We start from the raw sequence: 13,446 nt of genomic DNA on the forward strand, positions 1-13,446 counted from the left end.
GTTAGTGTGCTTTCGACAGACAGACGGACGGACGGACAGACATGGCTAGATCGACATAAAATTTCACGACGATCAAGAATATATATACTTTATGGGGTCTCAGACGAATATTTCGAGTAGTTACAATCAGAATGAGGAAATTAGTATACCCCCCATCTTATGGTGGAGGGTATAAAAAGGGAAGACTATAATTGAAGTGAGATGATAACTAAAATGTCCCGAAATTTGGTGTTAGAAGCTCGTGAATATGTCTTTTTATATTCCACTGCAGAATCGTGTTCTCTTTTACTGCATCCTTAGTAAAAAAAATAACTTTATAAAGAAATTCTCAATTAGACAAAAATATCATTTAAAGAACTTTATCCATGTGGCCAGTGTGGCTCAGAGGAAGGCGTGTACGTCTTTGACGATAAACAACTGGTTTCAAATCCGGGTGAATATCAGAAGAAATTTTTAGCGGTGATTGGCCTTCTAGTGCTGGTGAAATCAGCCATGTAAACTTCTGTACTAAGTGGTGTCGCTCTGCGCAAGCCGTTCGGACTCGGTAATTAAAAGGAGGTCCCTTATCATTGACCTTAAATTTTGTATCGGACAGAACTTATTGATATGAGAGAAGTATTCCCGCTGCCATCTTATGTAATGTTAATAGGCATATTTGTATCCATAAAATACATATTCAATTTCTAATTCAGCGTCTATGGAATCTGACGATATTTTATCTCCCTGTTAATGTAAGAATTACCCATTATACCGACACTATTTTCTTGTAAACATTGTGGGTTTTAATTATATGTGCAGATCTAAATTTTAATTCCTCTAATTGAATCCGCTCATAATACACAACTCACCATAAAGCTTTTCGTTCGTTTGCGGGAGACCTTGCCAAAAGCTTTTTTCAAAAGCTTCACTGATGGCACCATGTTGAAGGGGGGAGGAACAGTGCCACCATCTTCAAAATAGCTAATCCATAGTTGGGAGCGAGCAAATTTCCATTCAACATCGGCACGTTCCGAAATGATTTGATAGGAATTTGACATCATGGCAATTAACATGTTGAGCAATACAATGATATTGATTACCGAGTAGGAGCCAAACATCAACAAGGCCCAGAAGCGGGTGAAGCTCTTAATACCAGCCAAGTCGAATGAGACTAAATCGACCAAGCCAAATGAAGCCCAAAATAGAGATTGTGAGGTTTCAAAAAGGCTGCAGAGGAAATTGAAAGGAGATGGGAATTCAGAGGCTTAAGTTGAATGCTTGCTAAACTTGAGCTTACTTTGAAAATCTTCTCCATATGGTGCATGCTTTTTCCTGATCATCAAAGTCAGCCACATCCGGGTGCAGGTGATAGCATTTGCGTTGCTCTAATTCGGCATAATACCACAGTAGTTGATTGAGACCACAGCCAAAGGCAAACAGGACCAATGTATAGATGAAGAAGAACTTTATGATATCGATTATCATGCGGCCCAAAGACACTTGCAGAGGTCCCAAATGAGGATTTATGGAGAATATGTGCACCAATTTTAAATATGAAAATACCATGCCAGCAGCAAAGGCACCCTCAGACAAGAGCATAGGGTCGAAGGGATGCCAATGTTCTCGTGGAAAATAAGGGTCTATGTTGCGATACCATAAATCTCGCTGCAATCGCACAAAGAGAGTTAAATAATGCAATGCATTTTTCTATTAGAGCAATTCATACTAACATGAACTACAATCCAAGCTGTAGCCCTACAAAGAATCCAGGTGACGTAAAACATATTCGAAATAAAGTCAACTATATTCCAAAGATCAGCAATGTATTCAAAGATGCCATCTGAGTAAAGAGTTTTCAATTCGCCAAAGACTAAACCTGCAAAAGAGCAGATAACATTCAACCCTATACACAGACAAATAACAAATACGTACTGCCGATGTATGTAATGATGCCCAATTCAATAGGTCCTGGCAATGAACCTCTTTCATGCTTTCTCCAATCCTCCAACATCGCCAACATCCAGGGGAAAGCTAACAACTCCAACGTAATTTGCACAATTCTCAATGAAGCAGCACCCAGAAGCACTGAAAATAAATCGAAACATTTCGTATGAAAATTTCATTTATGTGCTAAAAAGACTAACTTTTATTAGTTCTTTCAAAACAATTTAGAATGAGTAATATATTTGTGATAAAAAAGGTAACATTTTCTAACCACTGTCGGTATGTTTGTCCTTATTTTAAAGATTCGAGCCAAAGATAATTTATGAAACATTCCTTTTGTTGAAAAATATTTTCCTTCTTTCCTAAGGTTTTTTATTTTAAATGGTAGGTTTATAAATACTTAACTTTTCGTCTTGTTATTAAAAAAATTCTTAAAATTTCGGCCAACTCTACCCTACTACTCTTCTGCTATACAGAGTATTATAACTTAGTGAATTAGGTTGAAACACCTTCATCGAGAAGAGTAAAACCCTTTGTTAGGAATCCCGATTGAAATAGCCTGTCAACAATAGAACGTCTATAGCAAGGGAAAGTCCACAGAAAACGCAATTCATGGCATAGATTCTCTTCATGACACTGACAAGTCCTTCAATAATGTAAAGCCGATATCAATCATGAAGGAGCTGAAAAGTCTAGGCATCAGTTCTACCATAAGAAAGCTTATTACGAACTTAAGGGCTGCACAAACCGAATTGAATAAATGCATGATTGCTGTGACAGCATGCCATTGTCCTGTTCAGTTATACCACCGAAATTGAGTCGCAGTCACAGGCAATCGCAACTGCATACGACATCACTCACAAATACATTCACAGACGCTCAAACCCGGCATGGCGTGAAATAACATAGACATGTGGATGACAATCATCACAGGTACCAAAACAGCATGCCGAAAACGTGATTTGTTGCAGTGGGCTTTTTCATACCTAACTGAGTGACCTCTGCAAAGAAACGGCTTCATGGTGGTGACATATTTCAAAAACTAAATCAAAGGTTGAGAAGATTAAATGTTTTTATTCTCATTTAACAAAGACATCTTACAAAATTTTTTCTTACCATATAATGTCACGTTTTGGGGAAAAGTTGGCTTGTCAAAAAACCAAAAATTGAAACAAAAATGATTCTGAATAATGTTGTAAGTTAAATTTCTGGAAACCCTTTCAGTTTCCGATAGCAATTAATATTTTTTTTAATACCGGTAAGATTTTGTCATGAGCACTGAAATCCAATTTTCTTCGCTAAACGGTAATATAATGCTTAAATGCTTTTGATATAAAAACTTAGTGGCTGATAAGAAAAAAATTCATGGTTTTTTGTTTCAAAAAACGTAAACAATACAAAAAAAAAATAATAAGTTCGGTCGGGCCGAATCTTTGAAACCCACCACCAAGGATTCTGCTAAAATTTCGACATAACCAAATTTCCCATGTTTATTCCCATAGAAAAGACTTTTTCACTTATGTGATTTCAGTTTCATATAAAAACAGAATTCGGGGTGTAAAAATCTTTTCTGTTCAGCGATTTTTCAAGCGAATTCAATAGCATTGAATTACACAGAAATGAATAGTTTTTTCCACCAAGTTTCACATAAGCTGCATTTTTCACTAAAGCGTATTACAGTTATACGGTTTCGACTATACATATTTCGTGCAAAAATCGTTAAATTGGACTGTTTTATACCCACCACCTCCGGTATATAGTCCGGTGAAAAATGCATAACTTATGCCTCCATAGCAGCATTAACTAAATATGGTCCGATTTTTACCAAATTCGACACGGATCATTGTTCAATTTTGTAGAACAAAATATTGGTCTTTTTGGTAGCCATATCCAAATATAAACCGATTTAAACCATATAAGATACGGATGTCGAAAAGCCTAACAAAAGTCACTGTGTCAAATTTCAGCTAAATCGGATTATAAATTCGCCTTTTATGGGGCCAAGACCTTAAATCGAGACATTGATCTATATGGCAGCTATATCCAAATCAGGACCGATTTAGGCCAAGTTTCAGAAAAATGTCGAGGAGCCTAACACAACTCACTGTCTCTTTCGGCGAAATCGGACAATAAATGCGCCTTTTATGGCCCCAAATGGTAAATCGAAAGATCGGTCTGGCAGCTATATCCAAATCTGGACCGATCTGAGCCAAATCGAAGAAGAACGTTGAAGAGCCTAACACAACTCACTGTCCCAAATTTCGGCCACATCTGACAATAAATGCGCCTTTTATGGGCCCGAAACCTTAAATCGGCGGATCGGTCTATATAGCAGCTATATCCAAATCTGATCCCATCTGAGCCAAATTAAAGAAGGATTTCGACTGAGCTAACACAACACAGTGTCCCAAATTTCAGAGAAATCGGATAATAAATGTGGCTTTCATGGGCCCAAAACCATAAATCGGTGGATCGGTCTATATGAGGGCTATATGAAGATATAGTCCGATAAAGCCCATTTTCGAACTTAACCTGCTTATGGACAAAAAAAAAAAGAATCTGTGCAAAGTTTCAGCTCAATATCTCTATTTTTAAAGACTGTATCGTGATTTCAACAGACAGATGGACGGACATTGCTAGGTCGTCTTAGATTTTTACGCTGATCAAGAATGTATATACTTTATAGGGTCGGAAATGGATATTTCGATGTGTTGCAAACGGAATGTCATATAAATTATCTCAAATACAGTGGTAAGTTTGCAAAAATGATAAGAAGTTAGGTTGGAATTCGGCTTATATAGAGACTATTGGACATATAAGGAAGTTATGTATGTATATATAAGCCCGCAAGCAAAAGCCTTTGGGAATCGGATTCGATATCGTGATTTCGACAGTTAAAATGATACAAACGAAATATCCAGATAACTAATATAATATAACAAAAACCATGCAACACTGACTAGAGGAATAGGAGCAAAATTTTTGGAAAGTCATTAATAATAAACTTACTTAAAAATACCATATAAGAGCAGGAGTGCGATATGAATTTTACAAAAGGTTTCTTCATGAATTTGCCAGCTTCTGAATCGGGGCACATCAAATAGTTCATGCTGTTGATGGGAAACATGCATCCCAGTTTAGTAACCTCCATAATTTGTTGAGATGCCGTTTTTCGTCGAAATCCCGGCAGACCTTCATACCAAATGGCGGCCAGTAACTGTTGTACGTTGGGATGAGCAACAAACTAGAACAAATTGTAGTATGTATACAAAATTGGTTAAATAAATAAAACTTTAGTAATTTCTTAATAGATTTTCTTTTAGTTTAAAGGAATCGAATCTTACTGTCTTCTGTTTATAACGAATAGCCAGCTTCAGTCTCTCTAATGTTTGTCTTTTTCCTGGAGTCCAGATATCATTCGATGGTTCATGATTGTAATTTAGCATGACCTCCAGCTCAGTCGATGTTCTAACGTGGTCCAACAACGACGTTGCAAATTCCTGTACTCCTTGTCGCATTTCCTGCAAAAAGAGCCACATTAAATGATGATACATAAATTGTTTAATATAAAGCATTAAGTCTATCAGCACCTTAAATTCGTACGTTAGGTAAGGTTGAAAAGAAGGTGCGGATATTAAATCGTCCCTTGTCACTATAAATATACACTTGGATAGGCTTGGGAGGAAACGAATAGGTTAAAGCATTATCCTTTAGGAGCTATAGTAAAGGAAATAGAAGCCTTTCAAGACGATGCAAACTGTGATAAGGGGATCGGCGAAAAAGGTGCATGTAGCTGAGGAACAATGAAAAGATCAGAAGGACTATAAAAATCCTATGTGGAGATTCGGAGTGGGACAAGACAAGCACATAGGTTAATAAGCTCACTTATGCATAAAGTGTACGGCTAGTGATACCGAGTGGGTAAAATAACGCGACGTTTCTGGTTATCACAGGTAGCAGATGCTGATATTTAGGTGCGTATTCAATACCAGATTTGAACTAACTCAGGGGCATAGAGTAGAAAACGATTAAGGATTATGCTAGGAGCATAAAACTCCTGGTTTACTTTTTGAACCCTTCACCATAGGATGGCCGTTTATGTACTTATTTTGTCATTGCGTTTGTAACTCATTGATCCAAGAGCCTTTAATTTATGTATTGTTTCTCTTCTTGACCTTTTAAATCTACTTAACCTCGTCTGTACGTAGTATTTTGTTTTGACTTATATTATCCAAATCGGTCCTTACCATGATATGGCTCGTGTATAAAGCGATCTCCAGACTTGACTTGTCTGATTGGACTGAAATCTTTTGAAAGTGGTGTTTTGTTATGGCTCAAAACTTTATGCAGCTCCATATTTGAAAAAGCCATTCAAAGAACTTGAAATATGGGATCCACGGTTTAGGTTACATTAGATTCTGCCCGACGAAAATTAACTCGATTTTAATTGTGAAATGATTTTAATAATGAAAGAGTCATCAAAGTTTCTCTTTCGAGGTTACTTTTTAGCTTTTAGAGCACACAACAAGCCGATTACTGGCTTAGGTGTATGTCTATAGTGGCATGGGGCAGATGAATATCTGCACTCTTTTTTCAATCTAACCTAACGGACATGACCATCCGTTTCAATTTTTAATCACTGATTGATTCTTATTTGACTTCATAGATGATTTATTATTATTTTTTGAAAAATTATTTTTTTAAACTTAGCATCTTAACCTTAAACATTTAAAGTCGCTTCTACACTGACAAGAAAAATATGTTTCAAAATGATGCACCAATGTTATCATTATCATACACGGACGTTGTTGGAAATGTCGTCAACAAGTGTGGATGCTTTTGTGAACACGCGTTGTTGTTTCATGCACCGACTGTTGTGAACATCATACCTACGAAAATTGTATGTATACCAAATGATGACTCTTAAAACATTGTATATGTATAGGATGCCATGGTGCAATGTGGAAAGGCGTTTGTAAACACACAATGGGATTGATGGAAAACGGCTGTGGACGGTTATCTTCAACATAACTGTTGTTGGTTTATAAACATTTGTGGTTGATCTAATAACATCTAATTTTTGTCTTGTCCCAAAGTCAATTTCCTAACTTTTAAAGATTTTTGTACCTTTATTTAAATGTTTTGTCTTCAATAATAAGGCGCAAAGTTAAGGATTTATTAACCTAATAAAAAATCCTAATATATATATATATAAGAATGTTCACTTAAAAAGTTGGAAAGTTGATCACCTTTATATTAAGTTTGCTAATCTTTGGCTCGAATTTTTAAAATCATGACAAACATTTTTTCAGTGAAGGCATGCCGTCGAAATCCGGAAGCTCTTTTTATCGTCATTATAAATATATAACCTTATAAACCTTAACCTTATAAAAAGTAATTGCGGATTTTTCATATAGTCGGCGTTAACAAATTTTTTCAACGGCTTGTGACTCTGTAATTGCATTCTTTCTTCTGTCAGTTATCAGCTGTTACTTTTAGCTTGCTTTAGAAAAAAAGTGCGCAAACTTTTGTTTACATTTCTTTGTTTGGCGTCAATTTTAATATGAAGCCCACAAAGGAGCATTTTCTTCATATTTTACTTTATTATTTCCGTAAAGGAAAAAAGTTAAGAGATGTGTATGGTGATAAAGCCTTAAAAGGAATACAGTGTCAAAATTGGTTTCGCAAATTCCGTTCTGGAGATTTTTCACTTTAAGATGAGCCACGTTCAGGTCGGCCAAATGAAGTTGATGATGACCAAATCAAAGCATTAATGGGATTGAATCGTCATGTAACTGAGCGTGAGATAGGAGAGAAGTTAAATATACCAAAATCAACCGTTTATTATCACATAAAAGGTCTTGGACTGGCGAAAAAGCTTGATATTTGGGTACCACATGTATTGAAAGAAATTCATTTAACAAACCGAATCAACGCTTGTGAAATGCACCTTAAACGCAATGAATTCAATCCGTTTTTAAAACGATTCATTACTGGAGATGAAAAATGGATTGTTTACAACAACGTTAGTCGAAAACGGTCATGGTCCAAGCATGGTGAACCAGCTCAAACCACTTCAAAGGCTGATATCCACCAAAAGAAGGTTATGCTGTCTGTTTGGTGGGATTGGAAGGGTGTGGTATATTTTGAGCTGCCTCCAAGGAACCAAACGATTAATTCGGATGTTTACTGTCAACAATTGGACAAATTGAATACAGCCATCAAGGAGAAGCGACCAGAATTGGTCAATCGTAAAGGTGTCATATTCCACCAGGACAACGCTAGACCGCACACATCTTTGGTCACTCGCCAAAAACTGAGTGAGCTTGGCTGGGAACTTTTGATGCATCCACCATGTAGCCCTGACCTTGCACCATCTGACTACCATTTATTTCGATCTTTGCAGAACTCCTTAAATGGTAAAACTTTTGGCAATGATGAGGCTATAAAATCGCACTTGGTTCAGTTTTTTGCAGATGAAGGCCAGAAGTTCTATGAGCGTGGAAAACTAAATTTGCCAGGAAGATGGCAAAAGGTTATCGAACAAAATGGCAATTATATATTTGATTAAAGTTCATTCTAAGTTTTAATAAAAAAGCATTTACTTTTTTTTTAAAATCCGCAATTACCAATATGAATGCTTACTTAAAAAGTTAGAAAATTTATTGCCTTTAAATTAAGTTTGCTGAACTTTGGCTCGAATGTTTATAATTAGGACAAACATTTTTTTCAGTGAAGGCTTGTCGTTTTGATCCTTGATATCCTGGGAAAATTTTGTTAGAATTTGTCGTAGATTAGTTGTGTGACAACAGCTTTGACTTTGTTTTTTTGGTACTACAAAATTTACACACCCTTTTCCGCCCTAGTAGCTGAATTGATGCAGTGTTCAATTTATTTAAGTGGGGGTGGTGGATTCAGTACTCACCGGAGGATTTGGTATGTCGCTACTACTGTATCACCACTAAAATTCTAATCAATTTTGTCAACCATACCAAATTAAAAGATTTCTTATGCCTCATATTTATGTCGGAGATTGGAGGTGAACATAGCATTGAGGTTGGCATGTCCGCTTATAACGCCCAAGGCCTGGGTTCGAATACAGACCTTTAAGCCTTGCGTCCTTTCTACTCTAAACCAGCGAACATATTGTGGATACCATGATAAAGAGTAGGACATCCAGCAAACTGCTTAAATACAAGCAGCATGTCTATGTAAAGGGAAGGTCGGTGGAGACTGCATTGCAATAAGTTGTGCATTAAATTGAAGAGTGCTTCGATGCCAAAACGTATACATTGGCGGTATGCATTGACATCGAGGGGGCTTTTAACTATGTGCGGACCGACAACACTGATCCAATCCTTAGACGAATACCGGGTGCACCGGGTCCTTAGAGACTGGATAAATTGTGTGTCTCATGACATAAATACAATGGAGAAAGTAGCATAGGGCACGCAACAGGGGGCATTTTATCGCCAATCATATGGGGTGACCATTAAAAATAACCTATTACGTATGTGTGAAGGAATTTGAACCCGTCTGCTACGAAGACGATGTTATAATACTTCTAAGGGGCAAGAATCTGAGAGGGTCTCAATGTTAACCCAGAAATGACTGAAATCATGAGGAATACGAATGTGGCTCAATTTGACACACCACATTTCCTCAATAGAACGATTTCGATATCGGACAACGTCAATTATTTAGGAGTGACCTTGGACAGGAAACTGAATTGAAAGTGTCGCATTTAGGAGAGTACTGAGAAGGCCCACAAAATTTGGCGGGGATAGTCAACTGGCTCTACAGGAGCGTGGTTAGGCCAATACTTTCTTAAACCTCAGTGGTTTGGTGGACTACGACGGAGAAAAACTGCAACGTGAGGTTCAGAGAACATGTTGTCTTCGCATAGGCGGAGCGATGAGGACCAATCCCACGAGTGCACTGGAGACTATTGTAGATATCCGATGTATAGACATTCAGATTAAGTGTTAGGCAGCCACTGCGGCTATGAGACTTAAGGCGATAGGAGAATGGGTGGATGTTAAGAGCAGATCACACCATCGCGGTATAATGGAGGCAATGAAAAGAAACCTGGAGGAAATGGGAGAGGTTTCCGATCGGTCGAGTGCGAGGCACTGCTGTGATCGGCACAGTCTTGGATTGCTGTTCCTCTGGTATTATCTTCTGGAAGTTCATGCTACATGGATGGATCAAAGCTGGAGTACAGGGTATGCCTGGGGGTCTACATGGAAAACCAGGGACTGAGAACTGTTTTCGACTGCCTGACCCTTGGGCCTTGTTAGGCCAAAGCTCTATCATATGGTCTCCCTTTGGATCTTGACTCACCATCACTTGAACATAGACGTTTTATGCTTGGTATTGTTTTCATGCTAAAGCTTATAAACGTGGAAATCAGCTCATTCCCTTAAAGCTCCCCATTTCAGAAGAAAATTACCAGGAAAACAATCTTTTTAGTAAACTTTGCAAACAATTTAATGAAAAAAGTCAACTACTTTCCGCGGCGGATTCTATTTTCATTATTAAACAATTTATTGTAAGACAACGTTTAAACCGGGTTAGTTAAAAAAACCCCAAATTCTAGATTTAAGGTTCACTTTTTATTTCCTTTAAACACTATGTTAACTTGTGAAAATTGATTACCTAATTTTTTTTTATCAATGCAGTTTTCATATTTACCCCATATTCTGCACGAAATTCCGATTCCATACTTTGCAGACGCTTCAATTCCCAAGCCAATTCGAACGCTGTCAGGACGGGGTCACGTGAGCTAAGAGCAATCAGAGAACTTGCAGATAAAGCGCGATATGCATTAATACGAGACTGAGAGTGGCGCAGTGAGTCGGTTTCCTGCGAAGTAACGCACTCATCACAGCCACATCTGTAAGTAAGAGGAACAAAAGCAAAATTGTATTATTTTTTTCTTGGCATAAAAACCAAAAAGTATAATAACTTTAGGGTGATTATTCTAAAATAAAAATTTTAATTACTGGGGATAGATGAAGTAACCCTATTAAAAAAAGATTATTTTAAAATTCAATAACTCAGGAATTTTTGTGGTTTTGCAAAAATTACAAAAATTGCCTATAAGCAATATAAAAAAAATTATTTGAAATTGTGATGAAATAGTTTGACCCTAATGTACTTTCCTAAAAAACCAGGGTGTCTCTTATCGAAGCATTGCGTTAGAGTGCCGAATTTGGTATCATTTGCAGTTAATAAATGCAATTACTCATCCCAGAGGCATTTTACTTTATGGTCGGTCTATGAGCACTTTTGTTATAAAAAATATGCTACTTAGGATTAAATCACCAACTCAAGAGGCTGAACATGTTGGTATGCATGCATGGTTAGCTCTTGTCACTCTGGATAAAATTGGGTTCTACTTTAAGGAAAAAAAGTGCTTGCATAAATTTTGTGATGTGATTTCTTAAAGAAAAAGTGGAATGATAAACAAATATGATTTTAAATCAAAGGCAACACAAAAATTGGTCATTACAGGTCATTGGTGCTGAATGGGTTTTTCGTCCTTGGAAATAACTGGAATTTGTATCAACTTGAGGTAAACCAAACAAGTAAAAGCATGCTAAGGCCTGGCCGGGCCCAATCTTGGGAGTAGACCACCATAGATTCTGCTAAAAATTCATACAAAATAAATTAAGTTGTAGGGTATAATTTTATTCTATTGTACATACAAAACTTCTGTCCATGGGATCTATATCAGGTTATAGACTGATTTTGGCCGTATTTGACACAGTTGTTCCATGTCGTAACAGAACATCGCATGCAAAATTTCAGCCTAATCGGACAAAAATTGCGGTTTCTAAGGGCTCAAGAAGTCAAATCGTTAGACTGGTTTATATAGGAGCTATATCAGGTTAATGACTGATTTGAACCATACTTGGCACAGTTGTTGGAAGTCAATACAAAGCACAAGATGTAAAATTTCAGCCAAATCGGACAAATATTGCGGTTTTCACGGGCTCAAAAAGTCAAATCATGAGATCGGTTTATATGGGAGCTATGTCAGGTTATAGACCGATTTGGACCGTAGTTGACACAGTTATTGGATGTCATAATAGAACATTTCATGCAAAATTTCATCCAAATTGGAGAAAAATTGTGGCTTCCAGTGGCTTAAGAAGTCAAATCGGGACATCGGTTTATATGGGAGCTACATCTAAATCTGAACCGACATAGCCCATTTGTAATCCCCAACGACCTACATCAATATTAGGTATCTGTGCAAATTTTCAAGCGGAAAGCTTTACGCGTTCGAGCTCTATGGGGTCTTAGGCGCATATTTGAGGTGTTACAAATGGTATGACTAAGTTAGTATGGCCCCATCCTGTGGTGGTGGGTATAAGAAGGAATTTAGTCACATGGAATTCGTTAAGCGAAAGTGAACCGTGAGTAGGTACATTAATTCCCAAAAAATTTCTTGGTCTAGTAAACATTGCAATCAACGACCATACAAACAATTTCTACAACCAAAACCTATCGAATCAGAGATTCAGTTTAAGACCGGTACGCAGCTCTAGCGAAACGTTCTTTGCCAATGCAAATGAATTGACATATGTTAAGCGAATTTAAAGGTTTGCTTTGTGTTGTGAATAATATTGGAGATTTTTTCGGTGAAAACTAATGATTTGATTACTTGTTGCACCAGCAATGGATTTGTTTGCACATGAAAACATCTAATTTTAATAAAATGGGACATTCAGGTAAAATGATCGTTATTTGACGCCATGTGTTTGTTGGTCGACAGTAGTGGTCGACCTAAGCGAAAATTTAGCTTAGGTGCTGATACCATAGTTATGTTTACTTGTAAACTCCACGGATACTTAAATATACAGAAATTCAGCATTGAATGATTGAAACCTAACCATTGTTGCACTTACTTGACATCATGGGGCATAGGAAGAGTGGCTCCACGATCCAGCAAAATTTTTAAAATTTCATAATTATTCCGATGGGCAGCCAATATTAAGGGTGTTATATCCGTTGTAAATGTTGACTTGGCACGGTCCACCGCCTCCCAACTCTGCGAATATCAAAATACATATAGAGAAATAGACTCATTTGCTGTCGTAATAGCATCAATCAAACAATGACCCATACTTACATATGGTGTACCCTCCTTATGATTCTGTTCTTCCCACATCAGAAGCTCTTCGACTGCCTCGACATATTCTTCCGAAATGGCATGCAGTAGAGCATCTCCCACTTGAATACCCTCCTCCAGCAGGACAACTATTAAATCGTAATTTTCATTTTCTATGGCCGAAATAAGTGCGGAGCGATTCATGGGATCAACACAGTTTATATTGAATTTATCCGGTTGACCTTTGTTTTCGGCAATAATTCTACATGGAAATAATGGAAAAGAAAAGATGAAATTAATATAGATCTCATAAAAATGCTCTTTATGAGATATGATACTGCGACGAAAAACGAAATTCAAATATCTCATATGTAAGAACACCAATTTTATTGTGTAAGTTAACA

At 37.1% G+C, this 13,446-nt stretch overlaps 1 protein-coding gene across 4 annotated transcripts in view; it reads right to left on the reverse strand.

Moving 5' to 3' along the window:
* The window catches only part of LOC106087184 (transient receptor potential protein), a 46,534-nt gene that overhangs the window by 18,664 nt on the left and 14,424 nt on the right, over window positions 1-13,446 (reverse strand). For all 4 annotated transcript variants that reach the window (XM_013252144.2, XM_059362142.1, XM_059362141.1 and 1 more), the window contains exons 3-11: window positions 13,064-13,304; window positions 12,840-12,982; window positions 10,618-10,819; window positions 5,268-5,444; window positions 4,933-5,167; window positions 1,912-2,064; window positions 1,710-1,855; window positions 1,277-1,644; window positions 849-1,206 (exon numbers count right to left, since the gene is read on the reverse strand). In XM_013252144.2, coding sequence (XP_013107598.2) covers window positions 849-1,206; window positions 1,277-1,644; window positions 1,710-1,855; window positions 1,912-2,064; window positions 4,933-5,167; window positions 5,268-5,444; window positions 10,618-10,819; window positions 12,840-12,982; window positions 13,064-13,304 — 2,023 coding nt within the window. The remainder of the gene's footprint in view (window positions 1-848; window positions 1,207-1,276; window positions 1,645-1,709; window positions 1,856-1,911; window positions 2,065-4,932; window positions 5,168-5,267; window positions 5,445-10,617; window positions 10,820-12,839; window positions 12,983-13,063; window positions 13,305-13,446) is intronic.

The sequence above is a fragment of the Stomoxys calcitrans genome, chromosome 2, assembly GCF_963082655.1.
Source record: "Stomoxys calcitrans chromosome 2, idStoCalc2.1, whole genome shotgun sequence".
Classification (NCBI taxonomy): domain Eukaryota; kingdom Metazoa; phylum Arthropoda; class Insecta; order Diptera; family Muscidae; genus Stomoxys; species Stomoxys calcitrans.